The 18,895-nt window shown below is 52.4% G+C and overlaps 9 protein-coding genes across 9 annotated transcripts; 3 read left to right on the top strand and 6 right to left on the bottom strand.

Moving 5' to 3' along the window:
* Positions 1 to 694: 694 nt before the first annotated feature.
* On the top strand, positions 695 to 3,216 carry CweA (uncharacterized protein; the record flags this gene model as incomplete). Its single annotated transcript, XM_056667068.1, has 2 exons — positions 695 to 766; positions 817 to 3,216. 2 exons carry the CDS (start codon positions 695 to 697, stop codon positions 3,214 to 3,216), a joined length of 2,472 nt encoding a protein of 823 aa, XP_056520664.1.
* A 768-nt stretch (positions 3,217 to 3,984) lies between these two features.
* N7515_006325 (uncharacterized protein) lies at positions 3,985 to 4,371 on the top strand (the record flags this gene model as incomplete). Its single annotated transcript, XM_056667069.1, has 1 exon — positions 3,985 to 4,371. One exon carries the CDS (start codon positions 3,985 to 3,987, stop codon positions 4,369 to 4,371), a length of 387 nt encoding a protein of 128 aa, XP_056520665.1.
* A 205-nt stretch (positions 4,372 to 4,576) lies between these two features.
* On the bottom strand, positions 4,577 to 6,139 carry N7515_006326 (WD repeat protein; the record flags this gene model as incomplete). Its single annotated transcript, XM_056667070.1, has 3 exons — positions 4,577 to 5,795; positions 5,847 to 6,031; positions 6,104 to 6,139. 3 exons carry the CDS (start codon positions 6,137 to 6,139, stop codon positions 4,577 to 4,579), a joined length of 1,440 nt encoding a protein of 479 aa, XP_056520666.1.
* A 151-nt stretch (positions 6,140 to 6,290) lies between these two features.
* N7515_006327 (uncharacterized protein) lies at positions 6,291 to 7,032 on the top strand (the record flags this gene model as incomplete). Its single annotated transcript, XM_056667071.1, has 2 exons — positions 6,291 to 6,417; positions 6,473 to 7,032. The coding sequence occupies 2 exons, from the start codon at positions 6,291 to 6,293 to the stop codon at positions 7,030 to 7,032; spliced, it is 687 nt and encodes a 228-aa protein (XP_056520667.1).
* A 636-nt stretch (positions 7,033 to 7,668) lies between these two features.
* Positions 7,669 to 8,631, bottom strand: N7515_006328 (putative FacC-like extracellular signaling protein; the record flags this gene model as incomplete). The annotated part of the gene is made up of 1 exon (XM_056667072.1): positions 7,669 to 8,631. The coding sequence occupies one exon, from the start codon at positions 8,629 to 8,631 to the stop codon at positions 7,669 to 7,671; it is 963 nt and encodes a 320-aa protein (XP_056520668.1).
* Positions 8,632 to 9,162: 531 nt separating this feature from the next.
* Positions 9,163 to 9,893, bottom strand: N7515_006329 (uncharacterized protein; the record flags this gene model as incomplete). The annotated part of the gene is made up of 2 exons (XM_056667073.1): positions 9,163 to 9,711; positions 9,819 to 9,893. The coding sequence occupies 2 exons, from the start codon at positions 9,891 to 9,893 to the stop codon at positions 9,163 to 9,165; spliced, it is 624 nt and encodes a 207-aa protein (XP_056520669.1).
* Positions 9,894 to 10,672: 779 nt separating this feature from the next.
* On the bottom strand, positions 10,673 to 12,285 carry N7515_006330 (phosphatase PAP2 family protein; the record flags this gene model as incomplete). The annotated part of the gene is made up of 4 exons (XM_056667074.1): positions 10,673 to 11,406; positions 11,567 to 12,057; positions 12,119 to 12,145; positions 12,200 to 12,285. 4 exons carry the CDS (start codon positions 12,283 to 12,285, stop codon positions 10,673 to 10,675), a joined length of 1,338 nt encoding a protein of 445 aa, XP_056520670.1.
* Positions 12,286 to 14,432: 2,147 nt separating this feature from the next.
* N7515_006331 (uncharacterized protein) lies at positions 14,433 to 15,263 on the bottom strand (the record flags this gene model as incomplete). The annotated part of the gene is made up of 1 exon (XM_056667075.1): positions 14,433 to 15,263. One exon carries the CDS (start codon positions 15,261 to 15,263, stop codon positions 14,433 to 14,435), a length of 831 nt encoding a protein of 276 aa, XP_056520671.1.
* A 1,656-nt stretch (positions 15,264 to 16,919) lies between these two features.
* On the bottom strand, positions 16,920 to 18,707 carry N7515_006332 (putative GPI anchored cell wall protein; the record flags this gene model as incomplete). The annotated part of the gene is made up of 3 exons (XM_056667076.1): positions 16,920 to 16,947; positions 17,001 to 18,414; positions 18,476 to 18,707. The coding sequence occupies 3 exons, from the start codon at positions 18,705 to 18,707 to the stop codon at positions 16,920 to 16,922; spliced, it is 1,674 nt and encodes a 557-aa protein (XP_056520672.1).
* Positions 18,708 to 18,895: the final 188 nt, after the last annotated feature.

The raw sequence follows: 18,895 nt of genomic DNA on the forward strand, positions 1-18,895 counted from the left end.
GGGGTGCGATTGAGCTGGTCTCCGTTATTTACGTACTGACATCACTGAGAATTTGGCTTGGCGGGTGGAGGCTCAGCCTGCCGCGGCCAAAAAAAGGTGAACGAAGGAGGGCATTCCCAAGATCGACCATACTTCAGTCTCTTTGAGAAAAGACCGACAGGGCCATCAATGGCATTACCCCCGGACCAGTCGTGTGAATCCATAAAGTGAAATATTCAATTGAGCCAAGGGGCTTGCTTGGCTGGCGAAAACCCGTCTGTGAATGCCGCGACTCCTTGTGATCGACCCGCGTCCTGGATTTCCTGGAATGCGGCAGCACCACCTTTCCCACGATGACAGAGAAGAGGGGTACCTTTCGGGCAGGTTCGAGCAGCGCCTCGTTTCTTCCTGGTAGTGTTTTTCATTCTCGGCGACATTCTGATGGGGGTACCCGCGCCGTCATCCCACGTCGAGACCCAGCTCTTGTTGATGCATCGACATTCCTGCCCACTTCTTGGCCCAGTGTTCTTGAATGCAAAGAACTACTAAAGGTCTGCACATCTCCTGATGCTGGATCGCTACTCGTTCGTTCAAGGGAGAATATTCGATCTATCGAGCCATTCTTTCATATGCTCCCGTAGCACTCGCTTCCAGTCACTCTTTTAACTCCCACGGACAAAAGCATATACAGTAATATCTACCAACTACCGCGATCATGAAGGGATTCATTGGAGGATTCCCCGTGGCACTGCTGGCAGTCGCTGCCCAGGCCAAGTATGCTGAGCGCGTACGTCGAAATCCAGTCTTTGGAGAGATGCAAGCTAACGCAATGTACAGCACGGCGATGGTTTCTACCCCCAGGCTGGTGGCACCGCCATTGGCGGCCCCTCGGGCAATGACGACGACGGTGGTTTCGTCAGTCCCTACTCTGTCAACATCAAGACGGACACCCAGGTGAATGAGTGGAACCAGGATGACCACCACATTGATATCAAGCACAAGAATGTGTACCACGGACCTTTCGGCAAGCGTGGTGCCCCAGTAGGAGGCACTGCCATCGGCGGCCCCTCAGGTAACGACGAGGGCCAGTCTTTCGATATGCCGATAACTGGTATCTTCAACACCCAGGTCAACGACTTCAACAAGGATGACCACTCGATCGAGGTCAAGCACAAGGATGTGCACCCTGCACCCTACTTCGGCCCACCTCATGGTGGCCACCGCGGTCCTGCTGGGCCTGACGGGTTTGAGAAGCGCTTCGGCCCTCACCCAGGTGGTACCGCCATTGGTGGCCCCGGAGGCGGCTCCCACCGCCCCCATGGTCCTGAGTACTTCCGTCCTGCTCCCCAGGGTGGAACTGCGATCGGTGGGCCATCCGGAAACGATGGTGGCCAGAGCTTCAGCGCTCCCATCACCATTGTCACCACCACCGGCATCGACGAGCACAATGAGGATGACCACTCCATTAAACTGAAGCATGAGGATGTTTATGTTCCTCCCCACCACGGTCACTTCCGACGCTCGGAGAACTTTGGCCCGCCGCATCAGGGCGGTCCTCCCCACGGCGGTCCTCATGGCGGTCCTCCTCCTGGTGCCCACTTTGAGCCTCACCCGGAATCTCACTACGAGCCTCACACCAGTTCTCACTTCGAGCCTCACCCGGAGCCTCATTATGAGTCTCACTCAGAGCCTCACTATGAAAACCACCCCGAGCCTCACGTCGAGAACCACCCCGAGCCCCACTTCGCTCCCCACTACAGCCCTCACTACGAGCCGCACTACGAGCCTCACACTTCGCTCGAGAACGAGATCACGTCGCTTAAGAACGTGAACAATGGACCTGCCGCGGGCAGCATCAAATTCGGTCGCCGTGGTGGCCCTCCTGGGCCCCACTTTGAGCCTCACCCGGAGTCTCACTACGCGCCTCACACCGAGTCCCACTTTGAGCCTCACCCGGAGCCGCACTATCAGACTCACTCCGAGCCTCACTATGAGAACCACCCTGAGCCTCACATCCATAACCACCCGGAGCCCCACTATGAGCCTCACTACAGCCCTCACTACGAGCCTCACTATGAGCCCCACCACTCCTTGAAGAATGAGATCACAGCCCTCGAGGATGTCAATAACGGCCCCTCTGCCGGTAGCATCCAGTTCGGTCGCCGTGGATTCCCTGCCCCTCCAGCTGGTCACTTCGAGCCTCACCCGGAGTCTCACTTTGAGCCTCACACCGAGTCTCACATCGAGCCTCACCCGGAGCCGCACTATGAGTCTCACTCCGAGCCTCACTTCGAGAACCACCCTGAGCCTCACGTCGAGAACCACCCCGAACCCCACTTCGAGCCCCACTACAGCCCAAGCTACGCGCCTCACTACGCGCCGCACACATCGGTCGACACCGAGTTCACCGCGCTCCACGGTGTCAACAACGGCCCTGCCGTGGGAAGCGTTCCATTTGCTCGTCGTGCCTTCGCACCTACCCGTGAGACCTCCGGTGGTGGCGGTGGCACCGCCATTGGTGGTCCCTCCGGCGATGATGAAGGGACTTCCTTCTCAGCCCCCACCAATGTGGACGTTGACACTGGAGTGAATGAGCACAATGAGGACGACCACTCCATTGAGGCCGAGTACGAACATGTTCACGCTCCCGAGGACCACCACGAGTCTTACTACCAGGCCCCCAAGGAAGCCCCTTCCGCTGGCTTTACCCCACAGGAGGAGTCTACCGCCCGTGAGAACCACGTCGATACTCCCCAGTGCGCTGCCCAGGTGCACGAGGTTGTCCGCACTGTGACCAAGACCCAGTACAAGACCGCCGAGGCCACCCGTGTGGTGTACCAGTCCGCTCCTGTCAGTGAGAGCAGCGCTGTGGTTTTGGATCCCAACATGCTGTACGCCCCCTCGGCTTCCGCACCTATTCCCTCCGCTGTCCGCTCGGAGTACAGCTACGCCTCCCAGCGTCCTCACGGCCAGGCCCCCTCTTACTCCATGATCGCTGTTCACGTGCCCATGGCTACCCCCGCCTCTTCCGGAGCCTACTCCATGGCTACTCCCTCCAACAGCATGGGTAAGATGATGCCCAGCGGTGTCTCCCCTCAGCACCTTGCTTCGCCTTCTTCTTCCGCGCATGCATCTGCTTCCCACGGAGTCATGTTCACTGGTGATGCCGCTCGTCTCTCTGGTGGTATTGTCTCCGCTGCTGCTGCTGTCATGGGTGTCCTTGCCTTCATCATCTAAATTGATGATAAGTCCTGAACCCCAATGGCGGTGTCCCAGTATTTTCTTGTCACTCATTCTGGGTTATGTGCCTTCTTCCTTCACCCATGTGGTTTGTCGTACGCTTTTGTACTTTATGTTCCCCATCTGACATTTAATTACTTGTATTGTCTTCATGTTTCTCAGTATTCCAATTTGAAACAATTCAACTTCTATCTCATTTCAAGCTCCGTGACCTATTCCTCCAGTAGCAAGCAGTACACATACCTCGGGAGGTCAATTCCTTGTTTGACTTGGCCTCAATCGTAGACAGCCTCTTATTTGTGGTTCGTGGTCCCGAACATCTAGGCTCCGGTGGGGCGAACCCTAACTTACCAGCAACGTCAAGTCAAAAGTTGTCAGTCGGTTGGATCACCACGATTTTCAACGCTAATGATAGCAAACCCCACATAAATTCAAGTTTATAACCTTCAATCTGCGCGATTGCAAGTGTTCGACATCTTGCACCCTTGTTCTTTGTGGGTAGCATCGAGAACCAATCAAGGATGCTGTGATATCATTGCCCATCATCCCCAGACACACATCCAACGTTGTGACATCAGTCCCAGTAGATCAAGGCGAAGTCATCTAGAACGAAATATAAGAGACCAGTCTGGTCGACTCCAGTTCAAGCACATCACAACCTCCTACCTAACTGATTTTCTCCATTTACTACTCTGCATCTCTCAAGTCCGACCGGACATCATCTCAATCTTCCAAAGTTCAACAATTACAATCGCCTCCTTCACAATGGTTGGACAAGACCCTCACCAAGGCGGTAGCCTTTCTGAAATGGCCGCCCAAGGCACAAACATCCCCAACGACGCGGGCAAAATGAACACCATTCCCTCAGTACCCCGTCCAGACCAGCGTGCCGACCACTTCGGCTTCGACAACGCCGGCATTGCAGAGCCGTCAGCAGCAATGGCCGCCGACAACACCACCGACATGCCACGCTCGACCCGCGACATCGGCCAGAGTGGCGAAGTCATCAGCGGGACTGGGAACTCTATGCCGGCCGGCATTGAGTCCAAGCATAACTACATGGGCACGAACCACCACGCTGGCCACGGTGATACTCGCGGCTTCAAGCATGCCAAGTATGAGCGAAGTGAATATGAGCGCTACCAGTCGTAGAGGGTCCCTGGTCAGTTGTGGCGAATTCGCCACGCGCAATACGCAGGGTGATGCACTGGCGTGACGTTCCAGTGTTTCGATAAGATAGTTGTGTGCTTTTGGCGCCGCTATCCAGTGTATGATGTTATGAATGTGTAAAACAATCCAATGCTACTCGAATGATATTACAAGGCTTCCATGCGTAGAGGAATTCTTAATATACCGTCTATCCTCGTAGGCTGGACTGATCAGGCCGAAGAAAACCATGGTAGATCTCGTCAAGAACATCCCGCTTCCTCTTGCGATCCGCTTGGGCTGCTTCTTCTGTTTCGCTCGGTTCGCCGTCTGGGTCATGAGACACCCAGGCCCTGATCGTTCCATCGCCGTGCGCAGAAAACAGCTCGATTCCCCCTCCAGAGGCACCATTACCTCGCCAGACGAGATCGTTGATACGCGCAGCGCTCAAAGCACTCGACCGGCCCCGAACATGCTGTGACCCGGCCATGAGACCCGGGACCCGAAGACGCTTGATGAATGTCCCCTCACGCAGCCCGAACATGAAAATCTCTCCACGATCATCCTGCTCATTGAAGTTCGGCCACAGCAACGTCTCGTTCCCTGGACTCATGGCGCCTCTTGGCACAATCAACGGTACCCGTTCAGCCAGGTGCGAGGAAGAGGCATTGCGGACGCGAGGACCGAAATGAACTAGAGTGTTGGCGCCTGTCGCAGAGTCCCAGACTCGGATCCGTGAGTCTTGTCCGGTTGTTACGATGTGGCTGCCAGTAGATGTCCATCGGACTCCAGTCACGGGCCCGTTATGGGCACGAGCACTTCGAGAAAATGCTGCGCGGCTCTCAAATGAGGCGGGTACTGGCCCTGTCCCCGGAGCCACCAGTCCTACTGGATCGTCCATATCTAAGGTCGCGATGGCTGAATTATGACCTCCGCGACGGACATCAAATATGATCACCCGATTGTCCACTGAAGCAGAAGCCAAGAGATACGGTCGGTGAGGCGCCCATGCTACCGATAACACTGCGCCATTGTGGCCTGGGAGTCCTTGCGTCGACAATCCAGACCGCAAGTCCACTAGCCGGACTGATCGGTCAGATGTGCCTACTGCGACGAGTAGTGTAGACCCAGGCTTGGAGGAGAATGAGTGCGAGTATGGTGTACAATCGAGACTGAATGTATGTACAGGGATGATAGCTGGGGGTTGTAGCGCCGACAGTTTCAACGTACCATCATGTGCCGTCGAAAAGATTGTTGATGGGACTGGATCAAATGGGTATATTGAAAGCGAGGTAATCGCATGTGTATGCGCGTCAACGTGAGAAGATTTGCTGACAGACGCACAAGACTGATGAACATGTTCAGCTTCTGAGCCTCTTGATTCAAGGTCCCAAAGATGAATCGATGGATCGGCACCTCCAGATATCATACTACAGTCCAAGTTAGATTGATAATGGAATGCAAAGGGGTGTGACACGCACTATCGGCCTTCGAATTGATCAATAGCCAAGCAGTTCACCCCAGACTTATGAGCGAACACATCTGCAATAGCACCTAGCTCTTGATCGAGGGGCGCCACATCTTCGGACCGTTCTGTTGGCGCGGCTTTGCGGCTGGAGAACCGTATGCCCGGAGCCGGCTCAAGGTTGTGAACTAGCCGGGTTGTCTGAGCAACATGAAAGTCATTTGGTGTTATAGACCCGAGAGCTCTGTTAAGAAGGTAGGAATTCATTCATACATCGGCGCTGGTGTACATGGGATAATCTGGCAGCATTCCGCGGCGATGATGCTATGCTCCTCCGGATTAACAATATGCCGGCGCATTTGTTGAATCCGAAGATCTTCTTCCCTCACCATCCACAGTCTGTTGTGCATCACTCTTCGATTTGCCAAACCTTGATTGGTCTTCCTGGCAAACTTGAAGTATGTCTGCTGCCAGTCAACTCGACTCAGATGAAGACAATTTTGTCGAGCCAGCCGAAGATGAGCAGGAACCGCCGGTCGATAAGCGTTTGAGGCACAGCCACGCCAACGTCTACGATGCGGTAGCTGGTAGGTTTCCTGGTATACCTGATTTTCTCACTTGGGTGATACTAACTGGGGCTAGGTCGCGTCAATCGCCGTGGTATCGGCATACGCCGGCTAGATGCCTCTCAATACCGTGATACGACTTCGTCAACCGCCCGAAGTTTACGCCCCGAGGAGCTTCTCTTTCGTCGGCATAACAAGCCTGTCGAATCAATCGAGGACCAAAATTACTTTGCGCACGAGACTTTACCATCTGATAAGGCTCTGCCGAGCTCCGAGCTCCTTGAGACGATACATGCGTACGCGGCCGATTATTACCAATACGCCACAGCAGATAACGGCAAAGATGACATACAAACCATGGACGAGACGGCATTGCTTGCAATGGGGATTCTAATCGAAGAGATGGCCAAAGAAGAACTAGGCGAGACAGGGGATCTGGCTTTAGTTGAAGGACACGAGCTGTCGGAGGAAGAGGATGCGAAGACCGGTGGCGAGAGCGATACCACAACCCAATCAGCCACGCGAGTTGCACGGAGGAAACGCGCCAATAGCGGTGTCCGGAAAGGATCAAAACGACGCAAATTGGCTCGTTCTAGCTCTGCTATAACGGATTTGGATACCGAGGGTGACGACTGATGTCAATCTTGTGACACGCCGTGAGGATATTCCTGTGAGACATCACGTCTATGTACCCCAAGTTATTTGGGGGCTCTTGATATATGTGGCTGTATCAGGCTAGCTACACGCGATTGTGCGAATCTTTGGTCAAGCCCTTTGAAGGCTAGTCGGGCCATTCCATGGGGTGCGGTGACAGCCACGCTGCACATTTCACCCGAACATGCCGAACCGATTGACCCACGCTGGGATTAAGCCGATCAGCGATGAAATGGCGGGTGGTTTTAGCAACAGATCCGCCAGTTCAGGTACTTTCTCGGCAGACCCCAGGGCTCGAAACCGGCCAATTCCGAGCCAACTCGAGTCAAAAGTCAAGCTGAGCCTACATATCTACTTGCGGATTAGAGGCATCTCATCCAACAGCTATTTGACGATGGCCCGACCAAAGATTCTTGCGCTATAAATGAGATGGGTTCGTCTCCGAAGTCTAGAAGGAAGCTATAAATTGCAAGAACGCTAAATAGCCATCGGCGGCTCACCGCAAACTATCCCGCCATAATGTCAATGGAATCTGGTGCAGTGTTGATGAGACGAGTCAATGGACGGTCTCTCTTGGTATACACAGTCCTTCCACTGTCTCGAGTGAGAAGTTATGCACTAAACTAGCGCATTCTTGTAGAACAAGTTTGATCGCCGATCACCTGGATCACCCGAAGCGAATCCCAAGAAAAGCCGGACTTCCCCACCTGCAGTTTTATAAATGGCCAATCCTTCGGGTTCACGGAATTTCAGTGTCGAACCAGCCTTTGTCAGGGTAGGACCCTGGACGACAGCGCCAGTATTCATGTTCACAGTGGTTATATCAGAGTTAACCTTCCCACCGCTGGCATCGTACGAGGTGCCGTACAACAAGTAGATGTATTGCCCATAAGCTGCGTAGCCCTGGAAAGTGGGGGATGCCGTCTTCAACGACGGATGCTTGAAATTGGCCAGAGGAGTGGAGAAGTCTCCATCAGTTGCCTTATCCAAATCGAACACAGCAATGTGCTTGCTCCCGCTGAGCTGAGCACGGACAATGAGACGGTTATTCACCGGATCGATGGAGCAAGTATGCTCAGTGGCTCCACTGATGGGCGTATACTTCTTGAGGGATGAGGAGGATGAGGATAGGGTAGTTCCGCTGGCAAACTTGAACCGCGCGAGTTTCTTGCCATATCCGTTACCGTTGGCCTCGACTTCCGTCCACAGGTAAGAGGACGAGCCGACTGCTTGGACGCCGAAAGAAACACCGTGCCCGAAGCCGGTAAGATGCATGTATCCCACATAGTTGCCGTCGAAGTCAAGTTGGGTAATGCATAGGTCCCCTGCTTTCTCGGAGGACCCGTCACGTCGCTGCGCGACAAATAGTCGGCGATTGGTGTTGTCAAATGCAAAGCCTTGCTGGACGGTCACATCGTGTAGGGACTTGCTGCGGAAGAGATCGTAGGATGGTTTCGACAGATCGAAGCGTTTAGAGGTAGGTATCGTTGCTTGCACGTGCTGGATATTGCATACCAAAAAGATCAATGCAAGGAGGAGAGTAGCGGGGCGGAGAGAGCCCCAGCACTTCAAGGGGGTCATGGTGAAGATGTCACAGATATCGGCTATAGAAAGTAGGGGAGATCGAGTCTGATGTAGTATTTATGGTGAGGAGGGCTCCGAGAGATCTGCGGGAGATACGAAGAGACAGGCTGATCCTGCCCACAATCGGTGCTTAGCTTCTCGTATTGAGGCTAACAATAGTTTCAGGTCAACTGGAGATGCAACCTTGAGATATCATACCTCGGACAAGCCTTGTGTTCGGTCAAATCCTCTATTTCGGTGAATCTGCTACTGAGCATTAGGTAAGGAAACAGCTCACCAGCCTAAGTGAGAAATAACGAATAGATATGATTAGAAGACAACCCAAGGCTCGAGAAAATCGTTCTTATCAACACATAAACCACATCTGACATGATATCATCACAGTATTCATTCAATGCCTGAACCCATTTCGAGGTCCTCATCCCTGAAAGAAAACATCCCAATCCGTGACTCATCAAGGCATATGGACTTCATAAACTCATAAGCACGCCCATAAAAGCAAAGAGAAAGAAAATTATAAACCACAGATCAAACAACATAATTCGCAGGTCTGCGACTAGAACTGCGGTGACGAGAGTGGTGCGAGCCAGAACCATGTCCACGACGACTCGAATGACTGCGTCTCCTCACAGTAGTCTCCTTAACAACAGCCGGACGATGCGAGTGGTGCAAGAACAATGCCAACAGCCCAGTCCAGAAGAAAAACACCGCTTCCATGATACCGAACGCGAACGAGGCCTTGAGCATGGAACAAGTCTTCTTGACATCCAGTGCGAGCGGATTATCTGTGATCCGCCCATAGGAGCCAAACGGACCCAGTGAGACCCAGACAGAGCCACCGCGCCAGCTGACGCAGTCTGCTTTGGCGATGAAGCGGAGTTGGTAGACGCTTGCGACGAAGGCGCCGAAGAAGAGCATGTCGACGAAGGCGACGAAGATTGCGGAGCGCTTCGTTGTTGAGAAGCGGATCAGCGTGTCGACGGCCCAGAAAATCGCGATGGTGCTGACGATAAACAGGACCAGGATGTAGGCTGGTGTTAGCTGGTTTGCTTTTAGGTAGCCGTCGACGAAGTAGGCCTGTGTTGCGAATAATGTTTTGTCAGTGGGGGTCTCTTGAGGCGCAATTGTTGCGAAACGTTGGATCATTGCTGATCGGACTGGTTGACAACGTGGTGAGGACATACCAGCATGCCAATGATCGGGATCAGGAAGACGATCTCGACCATGCGGTTGAAGATGAAGAAGACACTGCCAATCATCTTGCCGGTTCAGGGAAAGTTTCGGTCTGAGATGTTTGGAATGTGCGACTTTCCCCTTGGGATATGTCAAATGTACTGTGTACAATCGTCCACCGTCAGCACCGGCGAAGAAGCTCACGCAGTTGCGATTAAGTTGCAGGATGCACGATGTCGAAGATATACAGATGCAGGACACAAAAAGAAAAGGATGAAGCAAGGCACATAAGAGGGGGGAAATAGAAAAAAAAGCTGTCTCCAGCATCATCTTAGGCTGATGAGGAGGCTGGGCGACTCACGATGCGGGATGGAGGTGGCTGGGGCTACAGGGGGCCCCAGTGTTGGTCTCGAGACTGTTGTTTCATTGATCAATTTCGGCAGATGCATGAGCCGTCACTACACTACTCTATGACCTGCATTTAATTGATCTGTTTCCATACAAAGAGTGTTGTCGAGGGCATACTCCATACATACATTTGGAGCGTGTTGTCAAGCCAACCACAGTGAAGTGGAGCTCAAACTAAACTCCACTGGACTTTATCCTGAGTTGATCCCACCAAAGTACTTTTTAATGAACTAACTACACAGTAATTGCATGAAATGTTATGAAATGCCTGCTCATTGGTCTCGGTAGTCGGCAATAAATGCATGTTCTGCCGTTTTAAACGCCCTGCCCATTATCATACATGGAGTCACGTGTCATCCGTCTAAACCATGAGTTTGTCAAAATGATACCCAAGCAAATGATGCCGCCAATCGCTCCGGAATAATTTGTAATCGTCAATGCATCGCGTTAGTCACCACTAGATGGCCTGGCCAGGCATACCCGTCAACGGGCGCCCGGGGCCTGCCATTGCATCGATGGGACTCCGGGGAGCATGAAGTCCCACGTCAGCAGTCAACGGTTGCGTCTGGGATACGTAGGCAGTACTAGAGCCATACTGAGGAGTTTGGTGGCCGGCACTGCGGCTCTGCCCCGTACTATAGCCCTGTCCCATCTCGTACCCATCGGTGACGTCGTCCTCGCTGGAAGACCAATTCCCTCCATCAGCATCATGGTCATGTGGGCGACGATTGTACATGTTGGATGCATAGGGGTTAGAGTTGAGGTATGGAGAAGCGTTTGGGCTAACGCGTTCTGAGATGGGGAGTTCGGGTTGATTCATGCGCTCGTTTTCCGTATTACGGAGAGCAGTCGAGCTTTCGCCACTGGAATTGACGAGCCGAGCGGCATTTGGCATGGAAGGGTCGGTACCCCAGGTTCTGATTGGGTAGGCGCGGCCTTTGCGCCAGGCTTCGCTGAGCGGTGGGAAGTACTGGCGGTATGCGACGAAGGCACAGGCGATTCCCAGCATGGACCCGGTGATCACGTCGAAGGGGTGGTGGCGCGCATCCATAATACGCGACACGGCTACGAGTGTCGCTGCAAGGATCGGAACTGTGACGAGAAGGGCTTTCCAGGCCTCGCCGCGGTTGTCCATGATGTGTAGCTTTCCACCTAACCAGAGCGATGTGTAGAAGAGACCGGCGAAAGAGGCTATCATATCGAGAGTGTTAGTAACAAGGATGGCGGTAAAGCACAGGAGGATCATGAATGGTCATCAAGAACGGGGTTACGCACAACTGCTGTGGCCTAGAAGAAATAAACAAATTAGCACTTGGCGCCTATACAAAGTCATCAGACATATATCACTTACCGGATGGCCACGATCGGAATCCATCTTTAAGCAACGCCGGATCGCCGGTACAGATAGAGGAGTTCGACAATCCAGGAAAAAGGTCCTTGCTGCCATCGCGCGGTTGGCAACGATCGATGATGTCGGGTCTCGGCTTCCCACATGCGTTCTTCAGCGCCTGTGTGATCACAAAAGCTAGACCCTGGGCTAGCAACAAGCCGAGAACACCACAGTTTAGCTCCCACAGTCTGTCCTTCCAGCGATGTGGACCTCTCAGCTTCCGCTTCCCAGACACCGCGTCCTGCGGCTTGTTGTGCGAGAATAAGCCGTCGATGAATAGGGTGTAGACGAGGATAAGAGCGATCGGAAATGCACCGGAAATGCAAAGGGCATAAGGGATCGGAATTCGTTCGTGTACGGCGTAGGGATACTGGATGGAGGTGTTGGTGAGGGAGAAATGCTGATGATACGGCTCGATCGAGTCGAGGATCCAGAAGCCGACAACGCAGGCACTATTTCGGGTTAGGCCAAGATTAGTCGCGAGCCCAAAGAGGGTTAGGAGGGATGCGGTACATAATGATCACATAGTCGAAGATGTAGCTGAATGAATGTTAGTCCAGGATAGCGGGAACCGGGGAAAGTCGAGCTACCCACGAAACAATAACACGCGGGCGGAGCCGCCGCTTGGAGAATGGAAGTTTTGCGGGGATCGCCATGTTCACTTTCTTCCTCCGAAACATCAGTGAAAGAAGAAGAAATCCAAGATGAATCCCATGAACGATCTCGCCGTGATAAAGAAAGGCCGGTGTGGACTTATAAAACACCTCTGCCTAAGCGCATAATCATTGCTTGGCACCAACAGCGGCAATCCCAGGCACCTTCTCTTTCTTCTGCTAAACTTAAAGGCACTGATCATCATATGATTGGCGCCTGGGATTGTCGATTGTCACTCAAAGTGGCTGAGTAGATGCTTCAGATGTAGCACAAAGTAGCAATGTACCTACTACCGGACAATGTAAGCCCTGCGCTACTGTGTAACCAGTACCGAGTACTTGGCTGGGCTGTTCCAGCCCAGAACATTAGTGCAGATCTCCATTTCCCCTGAACCCTCTCCACATCCATTATTGCGGGTGTGTCCACGGAGTCCTGTCAATACTCATGACAGACGGCATCATTAGTTTCTGCCTAGTTTCTGATATATAAACAGAATCAGGGTTGGAGAATGAGGCTTTCCGCTTCCAGCAACATACATTTCCCTCTGCAGAATTAACAATGTCATTGACTTCTGACCAACACCATCTGGGCGGCAAGTTGAGCTCGGCGTCTGTGACAAGCCTTCGTTTGATCGATTCCTCATTCAGCAATTGTAGTCCGTGTGAAGTGTGTTTCGTTGAAGCATAACGGTACAAGTAACAAGGTCGAGATCAGGCCAGGTGGCATATACGCTCTACTTGCCTGGCACGCATATTGGAAAGACAAAAGGAGCTAGGAGGGGCTGTCTCTGATTCTGCAGAGGGTAGCGTATTTGATCACTGAATATTTTACACGGGTCGAGAGCCTTGCTGTTGCTGGACAACCACTTATCTCTTCATAAGACCAAAGCGGTTACAAAATATCAACCAAATTCGATATGGGGTAGTGGTTAACCTGGCGGATTTTCAGTTTCTCCTTTCGAGGATCATGTGTACTCCGCAGCCCCGGGTTCGATTCCCGGTATCGAAGTTCTTTTTTGATGCGCATCTATTCATTGTTTTTGCTTTGTTTGTTTCCTGTGCGCGTGAAAATCGCATCCTTGGAATGATGAAGAGCGATGGCCTCTAATTCTCTTGCCTATCAAGTTAGACCTACCTATCCTGGAAAGCGCCCGCTGTTCCAGGCCACGAACCATGTAGCAGTAGTACCTAACTGGAGCTTATAAGTTATCTGGCCCATCTTGCATTTCAAATCCGTCTATACGCAGTACCTAATATATAGCTGTCATCATACCTATTTCTCTCTCCAACTTCCATTGCAACATCAGATCCAGCACGAACACACGCTTATTTCTGCCCTGGCTTATCTCTCGATTTCCTACCTCAGAAGTGGCACCATTCGAGTTCAGCCACTAGGGCATGACCCGTGTGTTCCCTTGCGACTCGATGCCAGATTCGCAAGACCTCATCGCTTGGTCTAAATGATTTGAGGGCACTCTCACTGGTCCATACCGATGATGATACCGTCCATCTCGCATTCGCCACTACGTTCTTCACCTTATACAGAAACTTGATTTGAGGTCGGTGCAAATGGTCCTCCGATGGGAAGATTCCACGTCGGTGCGAAATGTCCAGTAACATGGAATTTAGTTTAGGCATCTGAAGAGCAGCCTTGCCAGCTGATAGAAAAAATTGGTTGAACAATTCATGCACGAATTCGGTTCGGAATTGTCTGCGCTTGCGGTCCTCTGGAGGATCCCAATTCGGATGGGTGACATCCAGAGTATCATAGTAGTCGCCAATAGACTCATTACCATCTGAATCATAAAAGGGCTCCTCGGCGTCATCGTCCCGTTCAAACATCCATTTCCCACATGGCGTGGCTGGTAAGTAATATAGGCGCATGTCAGTTAGATGTGGCCAAAAGGGAGGTTCAGGGTTATCACGATTCAACGGCCAGAAAAGTTCTTTTCCCAAGACACATCGGTGCCCACTCATCACTGTTAATTGTTGGGAAAATTCTCGTAGACGCGAGCTTAGAGGATCCGTGGTTCCCTCTGCCGTTGAAGCCGCTGGAGAATATGTTTCATCTCGTGGGAGTGAATAGGCGAACCCAAAATCGAGATCGCGTATAGTAACAGGTAAAAACTGAATAGAGTCCGCAAATTCTATATTGATTATTAGTATACACCCACTTATTCGGGCATCTTCCTGGGATCTGTATCTGGCATACCATTTCGTCGACGTTCTCTTGCTTGGGGATCCCATTTGCCGATATCATTCAATTCAAGGCGCAGATCGTGTAATCGAGGCAACTTCGACGCGATGAGACAACTGGAGGCTGGTTCGATTTTCCTATATCCTATCTGCTCCCACCCAACCTCATCAGCTCCCAGAATGTCAAGACTGGTGATTATCGGGACAGCACGGCATTGAGCACCGACGGCTTCCTCGTTGAATTGGAGATACGATCTTTCGAGTCGCTTGGCCCAGAGGTGTTCAAATTCGAGATCCCACCCAGGATGCTTCTTTATCTCGCGACCATGGATACGAAGATGGACACGAAGATGGACACGAAGATCGCTGGGGGACTCCGCCCTGATCAAAAGACTGATGCCCGCTTCGGTGACCGGCCATTCGGATAGAGTATTGAATAGTGACTGAATTGAAGCGGTAAAAACTTTGCTGTTTCGCTGATTCTCCTCTTCAGTTTCGTACCGTACGCGAGCCTCGGCATCGAACGACTCGAGCTCCACGATGAGATTGATTTTCCGTATATGGCTTCTTCTTTGGCTCCATGATAACTGGTCCCATGGAAATTGTGTGAACTCTGCTAGTCGCTTGTTTGTGTTGATATTGATGGTTGAAAAGGTTCGCCTCTCGATAATTGCCTGCCAGTTGCGGTTGATAGTGGCATATTGGGCCAAATTGGTGTTCTGAGTGACAGATGGGGGAACGTTGATTTTCTCGGCAATAATGAACTCCAACACAATGTCTATCAACTCCGGTGGTAGTGGAAAGCCCATGACTTCAAGATGCGGAATGGCTAAAAGGCAAGAAAAATCCAGGTGGCCGATAACTCCGTGTTTCGGTACGATTTGGCGAAGGCTCCACTGCTCCAAAGCAAAGGCAGATAAGCCAAGATAAGGATCGATTCCTGGTTCTGTAGACTGTAGAGGCTGTATCCTAACAACACTTAACTCATTTTGGCTACGTTCCTCTCTCGCAATTATCCCTTCCATTCTTCAACCATCAAGACCTAGTGCTTTGAGACCGGTCAGTATACAGCAAGATACTAGAAGAGCATGCTGGAAGACTGGAACACGCCCCTTCCCAAGGTTCCATGATCTAGTGGTATGACGACACATTGTGGTGAACGCTGTGACGAGCACATGGATGATGGAACTAGGACTGAGAGGGTTGTCACATGATGGGAGGAACTGGCTGTAGTGCTTTTTATCTCTTTCTTCCTCTTGTTTCTTTTCTCTTTTTTTCTCAGTCTTGTTGTTTTGGCTAAAGGAGTCGATTTGTTTCTGATAACCTTCATCGTAACAAACACTCCATCCCAACACAAGCTCTTGATCACCGCATCTCCTGCTCAACTCTTCCCCTCACTTGCCTCGCACTTCTGTATTTTTCACCATGTCTGCCCTTCCGTAACTCCCCCAATCCCTTCATCGCAAACTGTGATGTCTGCGAACAAGTTCAAGATACAGCCCCAGTTTGAGGAGGCTGTTCGGACTTTTATTCCACGACGTGACGAGCTTCCATCAGCTCGTGATTACGGAAGCGCCCCCAGACTGGGAGGACTACATCTGGGACGTCGAGGAGGATCTCGAACACGGGCCTGTGAGCGGATGAAAGAGTACCAAGGGAGAATGGCAGGGGTACAACTTAGTGTACACCATCATCCTTTATTTGACTCAATGCTTTCATTCTGACGGGATACTCGCTGTATTGGCCGGAGAGACAGGACTCGGTGACACGCTTCGACCTAAAGGCGTGTATGATACTGGCATCTTTGGCGGAAGAACGTGTCGTGACCCAGGCGAACTGCGATGTCGATGAACGAGAGACGCCACTCCCAAGTCACCATAACTCCTCAAGCTGCAATTCCACCCGCCTCAGACCGTGCAGCGCTTCGCGAGACAGCGTGATGGCGTAAGCGGCTGACCTCTAGAGGGAAGTTCTCGTTCGGGTCGCGCGGAGGCTGGACAGGGTACAGATCGCGACTTCGAATGTTAAGGGGCTGAGGCGGGACGGCGGGTCACCAGCTGGCATTGGGAAAATTGTCTCTGTCTGCGTGCATGTCGGGATTCCTTCATGGTTGAGTCTCCAGTCTTCGAGGACTCCTCTCACCCTAGTCTCAAAACTTCTCATCCATATCACCCGCGCTCGCCCTGGAGTGCCGCTTGGGTGCTGGAGGCATATTGAGTATTGACTGTGCAGAATATGTGGCTTAAGTACGGCTGAGCAGGAATGAAAACAGTGCTTTGAATACAATTAAATCTATCGACGAAAAATGTATTGAGTGGGTACCAAAACACGGTGTGTTGGGGCGCTTGGTACGATTATTGACATTGTAAGGAACTTTACATGGCATGAAGTATAGCCAAACCACATGTTCAGGGTCATTCAAAGTCCAGAGTCATTTAATGTGACAGCGCATGAAATGCGTTGATTTAACAGGTGGTAATGAACAGTCCGAGGCTGAAAAGAGTTGTTAGCAGATATACAGGGAGCAGAGAAGGCAAAAGACTTACGGAGAGGGGTTCCAGTCCTGGAAGAAATTGAGGTCGGTGCTGCCAGCATTCTTCATCTCGTAGGAGACAGCCTCACCAGCCGGACAGTCGAACGTAGAGACAACATAAGAGTTCCCCGGGGAGACAGAGATAGTGCCAAGGTCCTGGGAGACAGAGGGAACGTTCTTGAAACTTGTCGATTGCTGGGCAACGGCGGTGAGCTTGGCGAAGTCAATCTTGCCATCACCGCTCAAGCTGTACGATGAAGTCTCAAGGTCCTTGAGTTCAGGGAACAGGAACACGAGACTGCAGGTCTTTCCGGAGTCGGAGGCGGGGATATCGAAATTGAACACTGATGAGATGGTCGAGGTCACAGTGCCATTCATCGAAGTGCCGGGAGCAGCGTCGGGGGAAGACGAGTCGACTGGGATGATCAGGTGGGGGATCTCATACTCGCCCGACTCCAGAGTAGTTGGACAGGCGGCGCTGGCAGACTCGGTGGCGGAGGGAGTAGGAGAGGCAGAGCTGGCAGGGACCGATCCACTTGAGGATCTGATGGGTTGCGAACTAGCACCGTTGGCTCCGGTGGAAGACCGGACAGGAGTAGACGAAACCGGGACAGATGAAACCGAGGCAGACGAAACCGGGACAGAAGAAGCCGAGGCCGATCTGGTAGAGACGGCACCACCACCGCCGACTAGCGGACCAGAAGTACTAGCTGTACCGGCAGGTTGTGTACCAACACCGCTACCGGTGGAGGGTGCGGAAGCCGAGCCGCCAGTGGGAGTGGTAAGACCACCCCCAGCAGCGGGAGCAGACACACTGCTAGACTGGGAGGGCATCAAGCCGCCGCCGCCGCCGCCAGAGGGAGCGGGGGCAGCAGTGGAGGGTTTGATTCCAACGCCGCCAGATGGAGCAGGCATACTGCCCAGGGGCTTCGCCCCACCGGTGGCTCCCTCGCCGCTAGGAACAGAGGTTTGTGCCCCAGGGGCCGATGATCCAACAGCGCCAGGAACACCGGGAGCGCCAGAAGCAGTGCAGCTGCAGTCGGTAACAGTGACGGTGCTCACGACAGTTTGAGGCGAGCCGGGCAAAGTAGAGCCAGTGGCTCCAGAGGGAGCAGGAACACCTCCAGTTCCCGCAGCTGCGCTAGGGGATGATACACTGGAGGAAGAAGGTGCCGCAGCAGAAGATGACGCGCCGTTGCCGGAAATAGAGCCCGAGTGTGAGCAAGCGTCCGCGCTCAATTTCACTTTCACGCAGCCGGTGACATCCTTCTTGTTAGGGTGGGTATAGACATTCAGACCTCCATTCTGGCCTGTAGCGCAGGCGACAAAGTCTTTGTTGCCGTTGTGCTCGAGCTCGCCCTTGGAGCTGATAGAGAAGCCCGGGGTAGAAGGCGAGCCCTCATCACACTGGAATTGAGTGGTAGGCGCTGTTATACAGTCAGACTCTTCCTTCCATAGACAAATAACTTGGAATTGAGGGATACTCACGGGTCAAAATGCATCCACGGCCGTTGGCGTCGGTGATCTCGCCCTTGGGATTGATGCAGTACTGGGCAGGCGACAACTTGTTATCACCGATGCGGTTCTGGCCATCGTCCAGCTGGCCAAGCTTGCCGGAGGCACCGCCGGAGGATGTGAGATGGAAGCAGCAGCTGTCAGTACGACTGACAAGGGCATTGGTGCCAGCAGCCAATGCCGCTAGGGCAATGAAGCTCTTCATCGTCGTTGATATGTGGTGATTGTAACGAATGATACCGCTTGCTAAAATATCCTCAACGATTCAATGATGTTCTTGATATACCCCAGTGGAATATCGTGCCAGGTGCGGTTTTAGCGGAAGTAACTGAGGCCAGGGGAAGGATTTCTTTATAACAAGCGGTGGATTCAAGCTCCAGCATTCCGAATCAA

The sequence above is a fragment of the Penicillium bovifimosum genome (assembly GCF_028826915.1).
Source record: "Penicillium bovifimosum strain IBT 22155 chromosome Unknown utg000005l_segment0_segment0, whole genome shotgun sequence".
In the NCBI taxonomy this organism is placed as follows: Eukaryota; Fungi; Ascomycota; class Eurotiomycetes; order Eurotiales; family Aspergillaceae; genus Penicillium; species Penicillium bovifimosum.